The 18,964-nt window shown below is 35.1% G+C and overlaps 1 protein-coding gene across 1 annotated transcript in view; it reads left to right on the top strand.

The window, feature by feature from the left end:
• The window catches only part of LOC145672646 (ATP-binding cassette sub-family A member 17-like), a 267,984-nt gene that overhangs the window by 47,761 nt on the left and 201,259 nt on the right, over nucleotides 1–18,964 (top strand). Inside the window, exon 3 of the mRNA XM_081741809.1 lies at nucleotides 16,165–16,277. Coding sequence (XP_081597935.1) covers nucleotides 16,165–16,277 — 113 coding nt within the window. The remainder of the gene's footprint in view (nucleotides 1–16,164; nucleotides 16,278–18,964) is intronic.

The raw sequence follows: 18,964 nt of genomic DNA, 5'->3' as shown, positions 1-18,964 counted from the left end.
CATTTACCACGATTACTGATTTACAACAGAATGTACCTTATAGAATCTTAGCTAGCCAAATGATCCCTACAAAGTTTCGATTAAGAATCGTACTGAAGCTTGAAAATGATAAGAATATAATTTTACCAGCAAGATATTTTCCCATGGAAGCATCAAAACAAGAAGAACTATTACGTTTCTTAAATACTGGATCTGTATCTTTATGTTACAAAGGATTCTTCGGACGAAGTCATCCATTTCAATTTAGTACACAACCGGATCAGTGAATTTGGTTACGTCAGCAATTGTGATGAAATCATGAATTCAAACGTCAGCACATTCGATGTAAGACGTAGCTGTATGCTGAAAGCGATCTATGAATTTTGTTGGTCAGGATAACGTCAGCAACTGTGATGAAATCATGAATTAAAACGTCAGCACATTCCTTTCCAATGACGTCACCAATAACTCTATGAAATCTGCAAATACAGTGTCAGCTCATGAAATCATTTGAGCAAGTGTGTTCCAGGAGGAAAGATGTGTACTTCCTACGATAAAGAATTCCTCTTCGCAAGTTATTATCCAATAAATATATTTCAAACAAAACATGAGATGATTGCTATCAGTGCTAGAACATTTGAACCTGTGATTCGATTGGGCAAAGCAAAACAATTTGGCGTACAACTGACCTCTGAAGAATGGCAAATATTATGTTCACGAATCGACCAAATGAATTATTATATTCATGATGAGCTAAATGTGACCATAGTCAAATCATTAGGCTCAGATCATGAAATGGTGCTGCGTACAGTCCTCGAAGAGAAGGTGGTGCTTTAACGTAAAGAGAGTACATTGCATGTCCCACGTAACATGGTGTATATAACGCAAACGGAATGGAACAAATTCATCAATGTATTCCAGTGTGTAAAACATGCAGTGGAAGTATGCAACAAAACAAGTGTATTTCTGAAAAAGTACTATTTTGAGAAATGTGTTATGCATAGTGTACAACATGTATCTAGATGTTGTGATGGTTGTCAACAGCGTTCGTGGGTGCATACCTGTATTGATAAACAGTTTATTTGTGATGAAATGGACATTAAGTTTCCACCTGTTGATATTGCAATAGACCTTAAAAAACTTCAGCTGGAATTAAAATTATACGCTAAAGACAAACTAGTGCAAGAAGTTCAAAATACATTGCATCGACAATATCCAAAGCATTTATCTGGTATGGATGTATGTGATTAATCATTGCAGTGTAATAAAATGACCCAATTCAATGATTTGTGCTTTTTCATTTCAAGTACAACCCCATGTTCTGACGTGTACTATTGCAACGAGATAAACAGTGTTGCCAGATGTTTTTGTTGTAAACAGTTCCCGTTCTTTACTAATGAGTGGACAAACCAAAAACCAAAATGTTAAACCAAAATTTTCCAAACAAAAGTTTCAAACACAAAGTTTGCTAACAAAATTTTCCAACAAAAAACTTTGAAACAAAATTTTGAAAAAAATGTTGAAACTAAAAAATTTTGGAAACGAAAAAATTTCAAACAAAAAATTTTAAACGAAAAAATTTCAAACAAAATATTTTATACAGAGAATTTACAAACGAAAAATTTCAAACGAAATTTTGAAACGAAAAAATGTAATTAAAATTTTGAAAGTAAAAATTTTACGTTTCACCGTTAACCACCAAACTTTATCAGTTTTTAACTATTCTATTTCACGCTTCACGGTTAACCGTCAACCATTATCCGGTTTTGAACTATTCAATTAACAAATAAACGGTGTTGATCATATTTATCAGTGAGTACAAAATGTTGAACAAAACCATGATTTTTAAATGTTAAACAAAACAAAATTGAATGCAGCAAAAATTTGAAAATCATCAGCCAATCAAATTGCACGGTGATCAACCAATCAGATTGCATAAAAGATAGTGATCAAACAATCAAATTGCATCAAGAATAACTTAGCGAGTGTCAGATTACATTACCTCGTGATTAAATTTTAAAGTGTTGTACCATGTATTGTCTTTCGTCTATAACTCATAAGGTTCAATAAGGTTATCTATCAGATTTCTGAAAACACAAGGTTAATTCAACCACCACCAATGATCTTAGACTATGAGCTTAACTAAAGTTCAAAGTATTGTTTCAAATTTCGCGCCTCATACTAAAATTTTGTTTATCACAATTCCCAAATTTAAAGAATACTTCTCTCGATATACCTAAGTCATAATCATATAATTAATCATATAATTACATGTTGTAGTTACGTCTCAATTAGGTCAATTGTTTACCTTAGCAGAACCAACTTTTGTCTAGAAATGTGTTATTTGATAACTTCCACGTATTTTGAAAAGGAAATGAATCCCTATACATTATCAAGGTCAATCACGTGGTACATCATGTTGCTTACGTTTATATTTGGCGGGAATAATGAAAACCAATGACGTAATTTCATGTTGACAATTCTCAAATTATCGTACAAATTTTCAATGTACCAATGTCCTGGACTCCTAATCTCATTATAGGTTAATAACTGATCACGTGATCATATTCATATTCGACAATGATTTACCCAAAGAATGAGATACCACCCAATTCTAAGAACAATTATTAATTTGACAATAAGAAGTGTACCCTTCCCAAAATTTAAGATTGGTACATAAATACACCTGTGTCTAATGAAAAAAGTAATAAATCCTGTACTCATTCAATGATAAAGCCGTATCAAAAAAGATAAAATAGATCAATAACCTTTAAAATTTGAATAGTTGGCCATAAGAGGGACACCAACTTGTTATTTGATAATTCCCAAATTTAAGAAATGGTTCTGTGTACCCTAACAAAATTTTGAAAGGGAACATAAAAATATAAAGTTAATAAACCTCTGTACACATTCATCCTTATCAAAGGAATAATCACTTCGGAAATTTACATTTTGGACAAGTTTTTACCCATGAAAGGAAACGAAATTTATAAGAACCTATATTATTATACCAAATTGGGGAATTTCCTAACTTTGAGGGTGAGCCAATGTACTTCTGCCAAATTTTAAGATGGATGCATCGATGAACGTATATCTTAAGAAATAAAGTAGAGCCCTGAACACATTCATATATTCATATAAGATCATAAAATCGCATCAAAGAGGTCGATAACCTCCAAAATTTAAATTTTTAACATCTTTTATCCTAAAAGGGAACAAAATGGACCACCCAAATTTATACTAATACATATTAGGGTCCTTTAGTAGTACATTAAATGTTTAAATTTGGCAATTTCGATAATCTAAGGTAGAGGCCAATGTAGTACTTCCAATTTTTCAACGAATGCAATAATGTGTCATTATCTTAAGAACTAAAATAGACCCCTATACATGCCCATATAATCATATGAGGTAATAAGACCTCATCAAAGGGGCTCAATAACCTCCGAAATTTGATTTTTTGGTAGTTCTTTACCAGTGAAGGGGAACGAGGTGCACCATCCAAATTTATAGTGTTACATATTGAAGTCCTGTAATATCATACCAAATGCTTATATTATACAATTTTTAAAATTGAGTTAATGATGCAAGGTGCCCCCTCCCAAATTTTTAAAGGGGCGTATCAATGTACTCATGTCTTATGATAGGAATTTAATCCTCTATACATGACTATATAACTATATGAGGTAATAGGACCTCATCAAAGGGGTTGAATTGTGCCTAAGGCCAAACACATGGTACAACATATTGCTTATGTTTATATTTTGGCAATTTTTAACCCATGACAGGGAACTAGGTGGACCACCCAAATTTATCAGGATATATGTTGAAGCCCTGTACTATGATACCGAATGCTTAAATTAGAAAATTTCCAAATTTAAAGGGGTGGGCCTATATACACCTCCCAAAAATGTAAAGGGGTGCATCAATGTACCTATGTTTGATGATACGGAATGGATCCCCCTATACACGACCATATAATCATATAAGGTAATAGAACCTCATCAAAGGGGATAAATTGGGCCAAAAACCAAACAGGTGGTTGTACTAAAATTGGCAATTTTGTATCCCTACAGGGAATGAGGTGGACCACCCAAATTTATAGTGATCTATATTAGGGTTCTATGCTATAATACCAAATGTTTAAATTGGACAATTTCCAAAATTAAAGTGGTGGGCCAAGGTACCCCTCCCAAAAATGTGAAGGGGTATATCTACATACCGATGTTTTATGATAGTAAATGGACCAATATACATGACCATATAACCATATAATGTAATAAGACTTCATCAAAGGGGAAAAATTTGCGCCAAAAGCCAAACACGTAGTTATACTAAAATTTGGCAAATTCTTACCCCTTAAAGGGAACGAGGTGGACACCCAAATTTATCTTGATACATATTAGGGTTCTATACTATGATAGCAAATGTTCAAATTCAGCAATTTCCAAAATTGAAGGGGTGAGCCAATATCCCCTCCCAAAAATTTAAATGGGTGCACAAATGTACCTATGTCTTACTATAGGGAATGGACCCCTGTATACGCCCATATAATTATATAAGGTAATAACACCTCATCAAAGAGGATAAATTAGGTCAGAACCCCCGAAATTTTAATTTTTTGCAATTTTTTACCCATGAAAGGGACAAGGTGAACTCCCAATACTAATAGATGTACAAACTATGCTCCTAGGCTACAATACCCAATTTTTAGATTTGGAAATTTGAAAAATTTAAGGGGGGTGGTCCTATGTACCCCTGCCAAATTTTAGGGGGTGGGCTATGGTACCCCTGCCAAAATTTAGACGGGGTGGTTCTAAGTACTCCTAGGTGATTGACTCCGCGCCAAGGTCATTTACCTTTGACCTATGACGTCATAAATCTCAGGGTCAGAGTCCAAACTTCGATCAGGTCATGCCAGTACTACTTCTATAAAGGAATTAACGAAACACAAATCTCCCGGTGTAGATGAAATTCCGGCTAAGTTAACTTTGGCTGGAGGCGAAAAATTGTGGAACAAGATTCACAAACTCATTCTCCTTATCTGGAACAAGAAAGAATTGTTACAAGACCGGAAAGAATCAATCATTTTTCCAATTCACAAGAAAGGGGACAAAACTGGCTGTAATAATTATCGAGTCATTTCTCTTCTGTCAACATCCTATAAAATCCTTTCAAATATTCTATTAGGAGGAATAACCCCATACGTAGATGAAATTACTGGAGATTATCAGTGTGGATTTAGACGAAATCGATCAGCTATCGACGAAATATTTACCATTCGCGAAATACTCGAAAAAAAAGTGGGAATACAATACCCCAGTACATCAATTATTTATTGATTTTAGAAAGGCGTACGACTCGATTAGGAGAGAAACATTATACAACGTTCTTACAGAACTTGGAATACCGAGAAAGCTAATTAGATTAATTAAAATATGTTTAAATGAATCCCAAAGTAAAGTCCGGGTAGGAAAATTTTTGTCCACGAGCGTTCACATCGAGAATGGCCTGAAACAAGGAGATGCGTCGTCGCCATTATTATTTAACTTTGTGCTGGAATACGCCATAAGGAAAATCAAAGATACCAACCAGAACCTAGAGTTGAACGGTATTCACCAGGTTATGGCATATGCTGATCATGTAAATTTAATAGGGGATGATAGGAGAACAATACAAAGAAATGAAAAGATTTTATTAAACACTAGCAGGGACATGGGTTTAGAAGTAAATGCAGAGAAAACTAAATACATGGACGTGCGCCGGGACCGTAATACGGCAAATTGTGGCGGCGTTAAAATATTAAATAATACTTTTGATAAAGTGGATACTTTCAAATATTTAGGATCGTTATTAACAGACGAAAATCATATTCACGAAGAAATTAAATGTTGACTAAAAGCAGCGAATTCGTGTTACTATTCGGTTCGAAATCTCTTGTCGTCGCGAATTCTGTCGAGGAATTTGAAGCTTAAAATATACAAAACGATAATCATCCCTGTTGTTCTGTATGGTTGCGAAACATGGTCGCTTACTCTGAGGGAAGAATATAGACTGAAAGTATTTGAGAACAGGATCCTGAGAAGAATATTCGGACCAAAGAGGAACGAGAATGGGGAATGGCGGAAACTTCATAACGAGGAACTACATAATTTATACTGTTTACCCAACATTGGTAAGGTCCTCAAGTCTAGGAGGCTTAGGTGGGCAGGTCATGTAGCTAGAATGGAAGAAATAGAAATGCTTTCAAGGTCTTGACTAGAAGACCCATCAGAAAACGACCATTAGGAAGACGTAGGCGCAGACGGTAGGACAATATTAAGATGGATCTCGCAGAGATAGGAATACAAAGTAGAAACTGGATGCAATTAGCTAATGATAGAATTCAGTGGAGAGCTTTTGTAAACGCGGCATTGAACCTCCGGGTTTCATAGAATTAGTTAGTTATTTTCAAAATGTTTTCTTTGAAGATAATATAGGTTGCGTATGTTTGTGTAACTACTGAAAATTGCATTGGTTTTTACATGAAAGGAAAAAGCGTCATTAGTCATTTCATTTTCTATTAGCCATTGAGAAATAAATTTATTTTTAATGTAATTTACTCGAATATTGCACTCATGCTCAATTAGTCTGAGAAGTATATCTCCTTAATCCGAGTTTATATGATTCATTGCGCTTGTACCGGAGGATTCTGAAATATGGATATATAGATAGAGCGCATACTTAATGAATTCCTTGAATCGCTTGCAATAGATCCCATAGTTTCTCATTTTCCGTGGTTTATAACTCTGAAAGGGAAAATTTTCAATCCATGTTTATTAGAACTTATTTTCTTCCACATGATATAAAAAAAAATTACATTCCGGAATTTTGTGAAGTTACTTTTCTGCACAACTACATCAGCTGCTCTAAAATGTAAACCTCAACAAAGCTATCTTATTCGTTATGAGAATAATTCCACTGAAAAGAAAGGAAACTAAAATGTTAGTTCAGGGATCTTTAAAAATGAAGAATGTTCCTACTTTTGAAATCGTAGCAAAGGACTAGATTGAATTGTAAAGTACTAATTTGATGAGTTATTATCATCATAGATATTCTGCCATTATTTGAACGTCAGTTTCAGCAAACTGAGAAAGTCTTGTTTACCACAGTCTTTGGCTAATCTTAGTCTTCTTGTAACAATTTTCTAAGTTAATACCGTCCTTCAACTATAGCTTCTTTCGTCCCTTCCTCTTTTTTCCCTTCACCAACGGCGCCGACATTCTAAAATTTATGTGGGTGCAGATACAGGATATGTTATGTGTTTTCAAGGGAGTCTCGATATGTTTTGATTGATTTCCTTTTAGTTAAAATCTTTTATGAACAGTGTTAAATTCTACTCGCAATATAGTTCAATTTTTCATTGTGCAGGCTGTCTTTGACTAGGCCAGAAACAGGCAAAGAAGTGGGGAATGTGTTGCTTGATTGTCTTTGCACAAACACATTTGACACAAACAATTATGTTTCAGAGGTTAAAAATTTTAACTTCCATCTCAACATATTGATTGCTTATTAATTTTTGAAAATGGCAAATGAGAAACATGTACGTTATTTTGTTTCTATCAAAACTAAAATTTCTGTGGGTGCGCCGCACTCACAACATTCTTGGTGTGGGTGCTTGAGCCCCAGAGAACTCACGTATTCGACACGCATGCCTTTCATCGTACTTTTTAGCACAACACTCATGATACAGTTCCGTGATATAGTATAAAATTCCTACTTCTTCTAAAAATCAAAAGAGAGACATAACTCAATCAATCTGGGAAGAAACAAATGAAACATACATCATTCTATTTATAGTTGCATACTATTTATCAATGAATGTAGTTGTAAAAAAATATTTTTACTATAAACATTAATATTTAATATCAGAAGGAATATTGTGAAAAGAGTCCGATCATGTTAAAGGTGCTATGTTGATGTGTTCCTGGCCGAATTGAAGAAGAAACCCAAAATATTTCGTTTGGGAACTAATCAATCACACGATTTTTTGATTTTCATGCTTAAAACGCAAACCCGCCTAATCCACTTTAATCCTCAGAATATTCAGATTGATATTATTTTTGGTCTTAGTTCTTAACTTCTACTCACAGCTTATGTATGTAATCAATAGCTGTTTGACATCCCTAGTTTAATTGCTAAATTATTTGGAAGGATACATATTAAACACTAACTAAAGATGTACTTAATGAAACCATTACCATTGTAATATGGTTGTTTTGGTAAACAGCATTAGTTAGTAACTTTATTGTACTTGAGAGATTTTTTGATACATACTTACAAGGGACATCCCCCAATTGTCCAGCTCCGATTGCAATGAAATTTTTCTAGCTGATACAGAGCATATATGTATCATTTGTGATGACAGAAATGCTTGCCACGGTGCATGTTTTCTATTTTTTATATAATTTGTAAAAGTTGTGATGTGGTTATTAGAGATTACTGCAGAAGTTCCTTACTAACCTTTGTAAACGGAGCGTTAATGAAAGAACAACCATGCAGGTACATATAAGGCTTAGGGAGAAGTTGTATGGTAGGTATAACCTTGACGGCAACCATCTTGAAATCCGTCATTTTGAATTTAGATCAAGTTTTTAAAATAGGAATAGGGCAATATGATACATAATTTCGGGCTAGAATTTAATCAGAAAGAAAATGGTGAAGTTAGTTTTGAGATACACCCATTTGGGGAAAAGCTACAGGCATTTAATTGTTCACTTACTACGTACAAAAGTCCCTTACCTCCGCTTCTAACCCGCGTATTAATGATAATAAGTGTATAAAAGCTTCGGTAATACATATTATGCCTAGAGGGAAGTGATACGGTAAGGGTATCCTTGACGGTAGCCATCTTGAAATCGGCCATTTTGAATTGAAGTGAAGTTTGAAAAATGAAAATCATAGCATGTGACACCTCATTTTAATAGCAAATTCCCCAAAAAGCCAATAGTATGTTTATGTTTGTCCTATAGTTAAACAGTATGAATTTATGACTACTTCTAATGTGCACCAAACTTTCATTATTCAATCTTTCAAATTAGCAACACTCCTAATTTTCACCACATGTTTTAAGATTCCAACTGGCACTTTGTAGTTCTTGTCATGGCTCATGTTTTCTAAATTTATTACATTTTTAAGAGTTGTAATTTGTGAGTTCGTGAATAGTATTGGGATAAGCATCCAGCGATCTTTCTGAATTTTGAAGACTCTATTTGTAATTATTGATTTCAAACCAGAAGACGTGAGAAGCCTATGGACCAATGTGACGTAAAGAAATACCAATGAAATTATAACAAGTTGGTGTTATACGAACACAAAATTATCAGGAAATGTAGCCTACATGTTGCGCAAACGACAAACAATAAAATATTTTTAATAAATACAACTTTAAAGGAACAGCAGCAACGATAAAAAATATCAAAGAGGCATAATACAACTGTTCCCGAAACATTGTTTGTACCATGAATAATATGAAAACATGTAACTTGTTTATAAAGAGTTGTAACCCAATTGAGTTCCCGATCAATACTGATTATAAATCTTACAAACATGAATCATCGACAACAATCGCTAGAAAACGAGTGACTTTTTTGTCTGACTAGGTAAAAAATTGCCATAGAAAATAAATAAATATACAATAAAGAAGTAAATATAAAACAAAACAAGAGACCCTTGATTTACACAACAATCATATTTCGTTTTCCTTTTTGAAGTGAATTTTCATTTGATTTTTCACCTCATTTACTATACAAGCTACGTCTTCGGTATTACCTGAATCCAAACTTGGAGTTGTTTCGTGCGCGATAATTTAGTAAACGAGTTTTTGAAGAGCAGGTAAAGGAAATAAATAATTACATGGCAAGTCTCCAAAAATTCAGAAAGATTGTTGGATGCTTATCCCAATACTATTGTAATAAAAAAAGGGCAGCACGCTGAAAGCGGACTGTGTAATAAAAGTGGAAATATTTCTGAAACTTTAAAGTTAAAATATTACTTACTCTTATCTCAGGGTTTCGTGGCCTCGGGCTTCTGTCGAGCCTCCGTTTGCTGCTAGCCTTCCCTCTAAAGTTACCTGTACCGTAACTGTTTATTTGTTCAACAATAAATTTTGGTTAATGAAAACTCCGTTTTTCCTTTAGCTACTTTAATAATTGAAATGAAAGATAAAATAAAAGTTATAAATATAAATACAGTTATACGTTGTTGAATGATAAATGTTACTTGTAGAATATCAACTTTATATTAATTGCAGAATTGCGCCTAAGTCTTATTAAATTTACAGGTAGGTTGAAATTATTTTTTACTTCACCTAACACAAAATATAAGTTGGCCTTTTCTTTAGCACCAATAATTACATTTATTTTGCAAAACAAGAGGGAGGAAATTTAATTTTACTCAAATTATAAATGACCTTAATTCAAGGGTGTGTCATTTGGAATTTTAGCTTTATCGCGCACTGCACTCAAAATTCAGTTAATGAAATGTTTGCCACTTTACCTCCTTTTGATTTCTGTCCATTGAACATCTTCCTTTTCTTCTAGCAAGGTAGCTCCGCTGTTTCTCCGTGGAAGGTTTCCGTGTTGCTTTGTTGTTTCGTTCCCCGGAAAGTTTTCAAACGGGTCACACTCCTGGAAAGTCCTCAGAGTTCCAAATGCTTACTACATTTACTGCGTTTTATCACTACGGGCGATGTTGCACTTATATAAAACGTTGATTAAAATATTATACTTATTATACGGTCTTCTGGTATAAGAAAGAATTGCAATACTGTTCTTTTGTCACAGCCCGAAAATAGCGTACTCTTGCGGTCTCCCGCATTTCTACCGCTAGTTGTCAAACTAAAACTGTCTTTCAACGCTCAGGGCACGAAGATGTCTTATTCGCCGGGTTGTTACCCCTGAATTCCTGGATTTCGCGATTCGATGATCTCGACAACTTGACTCTCTCAACCTAACCAAAAAACTTTTCTTGTGTTCTATTTCTGTCCTCTTCTTTTATCATTTCACACTAATTACCTATTCATTTTTGTTTCTCCTTTCCTATTTGTCCTTTACACACTCTGACCATTTTTTTTCATTTTGACACACCCCTTGTCTAATCTAACCAATAATTGTTCTTTTCATTTTGTTTCAGTAAGTTTCATTTTCTGTCTTATTGGTTTCTCTCCTTTTTCTTGACCACTCTCTCTTTTCATTGGTTTTTCTCCTGTTTCTTAAGAAAGACCTCCCCTTTTCTTTTCTTTCTTTTTTTTAAGTCACTCTCTTTAGCCAGAGACACCCTGCTGAGGTTGTCGCGCTACCAATTTAGAATGATCCTCCAGTGACAAATGTGAATGGCTTACGAAATAATCTTATTTTCAAATATAGATTTTACTACTTATTGAACCCGATTTATTAAATATTATATTCTTTTGTGACAATTTAATTAGATTTTCTCAGATGTTACTTATTGGAATACGAATATTTATATTTCTATGACAATCTTATCTTGATATAATAGTGGTGGTATTAATAATGTTGAACAAAACAATATTTCTATCACTGATAGCGTTAATAATTATAATATTTGTTGGTTAAATAAGACTAATGATAATTAAGGTATCCCTATAAAATGTCTATATCTACTTGAATATGTTATACACAACTAAAATGATCCTCCTTTTTAACAATTCTTTATGCAAAATACTAGTTACCAGTAATAATAATAATAATAATAATAATAATAATAATAATAATAATAATAATAATAATAATAATAATATTTTATTCTAAATATTTTTACCGATTACGTACAGCTTTTAACTAGTTTAGGAATGATCTTTTGCCTAGCACTAAATTGATACTGTTAATACTTATATGATTATACGTAATATATAGATTTCATATACATAGAGATAGAGAGAGAGAGAGAGACAGACAGACCGACAGACATAGGGAAATCCTTTCAAAGAAATAGTGCTCCATTTATTTGTTTAGATTTGCGTATAAAATACTCAGTTTTGATCATTGTTACGTATTACAGTAATTTTAGTTAAGAAAATTCCCCCACTTTTCTTCCTGTATATATATAGATTTCATATACATAGAGATAGAGAGAGATAGAGAGAGACAGACAGACAGACATAGGGAAATCCTTTCAAAGAAATAGTGCTCCATTTATTTGTTTAGATTTGCGTATAAAATACTCAGTTTTGATCATTATTACGTATTACAGTAATTTTAGTTAAGAAAATTCCCCCACTTTTCTTCCTGTGTATTTTTTTACCCCTTCTTCTCTACGTTCCTTGTTCTGTGATGTTTTTTTTCTTAGGGTTGCTTTTCAAACACCTTTTTTTTCTTTTCCTCTCTCTCTTGCGGCTGCAGACTGACCGCTCTTGGGACTATGTCTTCTCGTAGTACATGTTACTTGTCTTAATAAATATCGAGAGACGCCGGAGAGTCTTGAGAAAATTTCTTAAAATGACCACAAAACTTAGTCGTGTTACTTTTCTGTCACCATGCGGTTTGTGTTTTCCGCTTATGTGTCGAATAATTAAAATATTTTTCTAGCGTCATGGCAAGCCGTTCTGGACCCCTTGCGTAGCCGATTTTGTGTTGTTTTATCTTCTTTTCCGAAGCGAAGTGTCAGATTCACAGCGTTGTGACAGCTTCTTTCTAACACGTGTTTAACTGTTGCCACATCTCTACGCGTCTAATTCTAATAATCCATTATATAGCTCATTATTCTCGCTCGTCTCTATACTAAATAGTGTTATCCCTTTGGCGGCAATGTTATCTACTCCATTATATGCTCTTAGTAGCGAAGCTTTATTTATACATTAAAATTTCGCGTGCTTATTGCTCTTATAAATGTGACAACGTTTTGGACATCTCTGTTTCTGTTAGTATGTCCCCAGTTAGTCTGAACTGTGTGCATGTTAGCTAGTTTTGGGAAATGGCTCACCCACGGTTTAAAACCGCAGTTCGTCTGTTATATCTATGGTCATTTTCTTGAAAGTGCCTTGGTGACAAGCTACAAGTAACAATCTTAAAATAAATAAATGATCTGTTTCGTATCAGTTACTGGATTGTCTATGTTAAAATTCCTCTCCGGGGTGGTAAAGACGCTACAGTCTAAAATTTCATGGAATAAACCACGAAACTTACAAGCTTGTTCCCTACTTTTTTCTCGTGTGTGGCCGTAAAATAATGAGGACTATCTTCTGTCTTGGTTTTTTTTTAAGGAGAAAAGAATTGGATGTATGCAGCCGTCTTGTTTCTTTATACTTTGTTAACCTTAATGAATGTACTTAAATAATATGTATAATTTAACAATGAATGTAGTTAATTATGCGTATTACACTATCCATGAACTGACAAATCGCAACTCTTAAAAAAACTAAATAAATTTAGAAAACATGAGCTATGGCAACGGTTTGGGTACAAAACCTCGCGGCCAGAACCTCGCGGACCAAAACCTCGCCTCCCAAAACCTCGCCTCCCAAAACCTCGCGGCCCAAAATCTCGCCAGGCCGAAACCTCGCCTGGCCAAAACCTCGCCTCCCAAAACCTCGCGGGACAAAATCTCGCCAGGCCAAAACCCCGCCTGGTCAAAACCTCGCCGCCCAAAACGTCGCGGGCCAAAATCTCGCGGGGCCAAAACCTCGCCCGGCCAAAACCTCGCGGGCCAAAACCTCGCCGGGCCAAAATGTAAATGTTCCAACAGATGATAAGGATGACGGTATAAAAGACGCTGTTTCAGAAGAAGTATCACGGGTATTTGACCAAGTCCCGCGATACCATATGAAAATTCTATTTCTGTATTAGAGGATTTCAATGTGAAGGTAGGGCGACAGGATGTTTTTAAACTGGTTATTGGGAATGAAAGTCTGCATAAGGAAAGTAATGACAACTAACGAGGTTAGTTTCGTGAACTTTGGAACATCCAAAAACTTAAAATTTTAACAAAAATCTAATAATATTTATGAAAGTATGAAATAATATATGAGTTTTTACGACGTGCCTTGATAATGTCCTATAGGTTAAAGGAGACGTAGATGACCAGGATGAAGGAAATGATCTAATAAAGAAATTGGGAGGAAACAGGAATAACCCGAGAAAGCCTACGCACACGATGTTTTGTATCTTCTTCTTCTTCTTCTTCTTCTTCTTATTATTATTATTATTATTATTATTATTATTATTATTATTATTATTATTTGTAATGTGGAATTGCATATTAGGAAACACATTGGGTAAATTTTAAAGAAAAGTTTCATTCGCGGCGAGGTTTTGGCGCGACGAAATTTTGGGCGGCGAGGTTTTGTCCCGGCGAGATTTTGTCCCGCGAGGTTTTGGGCTGCGAGGTTTTGGCCACGCGAGATTTTGCCCCGGCGAGATTTTGTCCCGCAAGGTTTTGGGCGGCGAGGTTTTGGCCACGCGAGGTTTTGGCCCGGCGAGATTTTGTCCCGCGAGGTTTTGGGCGACGAGGTTTTGGCCACGCGAGGTTTTGGCCCGGCGAGATTTTGTCCCGCGAGCTTTTGGCCGGCGAGATTTTGGGCGGCGATGTTTCGGCCGCGAGATTTTGTCCGTATACCTATGGCAACAATTGCAATGTGCCAGTTGGAATCTTAAAACATGTGGTGAAAATTAGGAGTGTGGCCAATTTGAAAGATCGAACAATGGACGTTTGGTGCACATTAGAATCAGTCCAAAATTCATACTGGTTAACTATAGAACAAACATAAGCATACTATTGGCTTTTTGGGGAATTTGCTATTAAAATGAGGTGTCACATGCTATGATTTTCATTTTTCAAACTTCACTTCAATTCAAAATGGCCGATTTCAAGATGGCTACCGTCAAGGATACCCTTACCGTATCACTTCCCTCTAGGCATAATATGTATTACCGAAGCTTTTATACACTTATTATCATTAATACGCGGGTTAGAAGCGGAGGTAAGGGACTTTTGTACGTAGTAAGTGAACAATTAAATGCCTGTAACTTTTCTTCAAATGGGTGTATCTCAAAACTAACTTCACCATTGTCTTTCTGATTAAATTCTAGCCCGAAATTATGTATCATATTGCCCTACTCCTATTTAAGAAACTTGATCTTAATTCAAAATGACGGATTTCAAGATGGTTGCCGTCAAGGTCATACCTACCATACAACTTCTCCCTAGGCGTTATATGTATCTACATGGTTGTTCTTTCATTAACGCTCCGTTTACAAAGGTTAGTAAGGAACTTCTGCAGTAATCTCTAATAACCACATCACAACTTTTACAAATTATATTAAAAAACATGCACCATGGCAAAAATTTCTGTCATCATAAATGATACATATATGTTCTCTATCAGCTAGAAAAATTTCATTGAAATCGGAGCTGGACAATTGGGTGATGTCCCTTGTTAGCGAAATCACTTTTTCAATGTTCTTGCAGCCTTGATTACTATATAGTATAGTCAGTGTTATTGATTATACATCGACAGACAAAAAATAAAATTCTGGGCACCGGACCTCAGGATATGGATTCGATGTATTTTCTTTCACAAAATCTAAATTTCGAAACCCCAGGTCGATTGATCGTGTTAATTTTCTTATGGGTGAAAAACTTTAGCTGTTTTAGATAAGGAGGATACACGTAACACAGCCATGTCAAAAAAAGTTCTGTGCAGTGTACCCCAGGATATGGATTCGATGTATTTTGTTACATAGAATCCAAATTTCGAAACCCAAGGACGATTGACCGGGTCAATTTTATTTCATTGGAGAAAAATTTATATGCTGTCTTATGTACCAAAATTCGCTGAAGTTTTTCACCCATAAAAAAATTGACTTTTCCGATCGTCTTGTGGTTTCGAAATTTGAATTCTGTGTACCAAATGCATCGAATCCATAGCCTGCGGTCGACTGCACAGAAGTTTGTTTTCTGTCATATGGCTGTCTTACGCGTATTCACCCTATGCAAAATCGTTCAAGTTTTTCACTCACAAAAAAATTGACAGTCGATTGTCTTGGGGTTTCGAAATTTAGTTTCTGTGTAACAAAATATATCGAATCCATACTCTGGGCCCGGTGCACAGATTTTTTTTTTTTGTGTGTGTGGATGTGTTATTTGTCAATTCCTTACAAATTTTAAGAATTTTTGTTTTACTTATAGAATTACAAAGTTGTGTAATCCCGATTGGGAAGAAATTCCGAAAAATTCTGTAACCAGCAGATCAGAGGACAATAATCCAGCTAGTAAAAGAGATGAAGTTCAAAGACGGAGATGTGAGTGCAACAGAAATTATATGAATTATCATAATGTATTAGTGAAATATTTTGATTGATTAACTTATTAGTATTGGTATATAATTATAGGTTTTACATATTTCCAAGTAATATGTTGTTATGTAGGACTTAGCTATGAAATAATTATTGCACTAAAGTATTCGCTAGACTACAAAGAACGTCCGTGAATGGATTTGTTTCCGGACAGGAAATTATAAACTATCTTGTAGATGTTTGTACTGTTACATTTACATGTATGAACTTGAATTGTATTTTCTGCATTCTGTTGCAACAAGTAATAGCACTTAGCACCTTGTAGTACCATCGTGAGCTCGAGTCAGTTTTAGATGATAAGTAAAGCTCAGAGCACCTTCCATGGGTTAATCCCAAGTTTTGCTACGGTGGATACCCTATATCTAATCACCCCACCACCATCTCTCGAAAGATAGTCAGATTTGTGTTAGACCAAGGTATTGAGTCAGACGAATTTTTAGGACTCGACAATTCTTGCCATTTCCAAAGCGGTTGCTAACACCGTTCTTAAAAAGAATAAGGAGATTGGTGATTCTTGGATAAGTCAAGGCTAATCTTCCAGCTATAACTACAGCCAGAGGAAACGTCTCAAACAAACATGAGTCTACCGCATATCCAGTTTCAGCAAGGAGCGTTTAATGCATGCTCACATTTTCCATTTGCAGCAGTGCCAGAACGCATCCAGATATTGTACACCATATCTTACATTTGATTCAACCCGGCAGGATCTAACCATACCAGGGAGATTTATAAAACCAAGGAGGAAGGGACTTGAGTACCCCCTTCCTACTTTATGTTTCGGTAGAGGTACCATGTGAAATTACCTAACTCATGGTTCATGCATTATCGCTATTTGAGAGTGGGATGAACCTCTCCTCACTTATATCTCTACAATAATTTCAGGGAAATTTCTTCTTCATGTGTCTTGACGGCCCAACTACAGATTTATACACGTATAAAAGTATGGCCTTTACAAATATACCATATTGTCATTAATGGCTTATATCACGAAGAATTTCTTTTCTTTGGGTTGGTAAGGTGTTAGTATGCCTAGGTCTGCCATTCGCCGTAATGACTGCCTCGATTCTTCTAGGAAGACTTTCCATAAGGTTCTGGCAGATTTCTACAGGTGTTGTTCTCTACTTTTTTTTCTGGAAAAATAATAGCGAGCTGGTGATATTGAGTCATCATGGTCAGGTCCGTAACCGATGTTCCAACTAATCCCAAATATGTTCAATAGGTTTGTGAGCGGGGTTTCAGGCCAGCCAATTGAGTACTTACTCCTCAATCTCCTCCAACCACTCTGGAATGCCCTGCGCTGGCATTATGTTGAAACACAAACGATCGAAGTTTAGATAGTGCAGGATTTGTCTAGGATTGCTTGACTGACATTTCATTTATGTCACAAACCTTCATTTCAGTAATTGGTCCGCACGTTTGATTTTTCATTGTATTGAAGAAGTACTGGACGTAGCCCCTAGTTGCTTGCAAATTGAAAACGTTTGATAGTTTGTTCAAGACCACGGGAAGAAAATTTAACTAGTCAATGAATTAGACTGTTAAGCTTCAAAATTTTGGTTTCCTTCAAAATCAAAGAAGGTTTCCGTTCATGTTACTATACCAAGGTCTTTTGATATAAAACGCTCATCATAACATAGAGCATTATTTGCTTGGCAATTGATTTTGTTTGCATTTGAACATCGTTCCCATAAAATTTCAAAAAATCATCAATTGGGCCCCGACTGTTGAAGATATGTTGGGGCTCAGCACAGGCATTACAACACTCTACGATATTACCGTTTTCGAGACAGCCTAAAGACGCTTGTTGTGCCATAAGTAAATTGGGCACGTGCATAAACATGTTATGATCAATTTTCTTCTCTTGCATTACTTCGATGTCATAAAAACTGAGTATTATCTTCCTTGCGTATAACATAAAGATAATTCCAGATTTTAAACATTGCCTATTAGCAATCATGAAATATTTGTGCAGCTGAAGAATGTTGTTACATGCAGAATGTTTCTGTGCAGTCTTGAATAGGTCGTTCTGTACGTACGAAAGAGTGTACATATGTTTAGACATTTTTAACATTGTTTTACTATTTTACAAACCGTTTCCTCATTATGATACGGGAGCTGCTTCGTCGCTAAGAGGTTAGTGAACAAATCTTTGGCGTGGGAAACCTAGGCTCAATTCCAGCTTGAGCTTATGTGGTTCGGAATCCACGTTAGTCAGTAGATCCAAGTCTTATATAGGCTCACTACTGAAAGGGATGCTAAACTCAAAATCAATTCCTAAGGATACGATGCAATAAAGTGGTTGTTGAAGCGTATGTTTCCGTAAAATTGACGATTGTAATCAGTGCACAAGGGCAAATATTGATTCTTCTTGCATTGAGTTTGTTGTAAACATTTGATCCAACTAATGTAGCTTATCACAATGAAAATAGTGAATTTTATACTTTTTATTACCATTAATTGTAATTTAATTTTAGCTGCTACCTTTGCCTGACGTTAATTTTTCATTCAATCACTTATATTTTCAGACTTGATTTTTAATTTTAATTCATTATCTTTTATTTTTTCTATGTATCTTTGACAGTAAAAACTACAGGAAAAACAGTAGGGAAAGATTGAATAATGTCTCTCTTCAT

Source organism: Thermobia domestica, chromosome 16, assembly GCF_964235325.1.
Source record: "Thermobia domestica chromosome 16, izTheDome1.hap1.1, whole genome shotgun sequence".
NCBI classification, from domain to species: Eukaryota; Metazoa; Arthropoda; class Insecta; order Zygentoma; family Lepismatidae; genus Thermobia; species Thermobia domestica.
The sequence above is the reverse complement of the archived record's forward strand: the minus strand, read 5'-3'. Positions and strand labels throughout refer to the sequence as shown.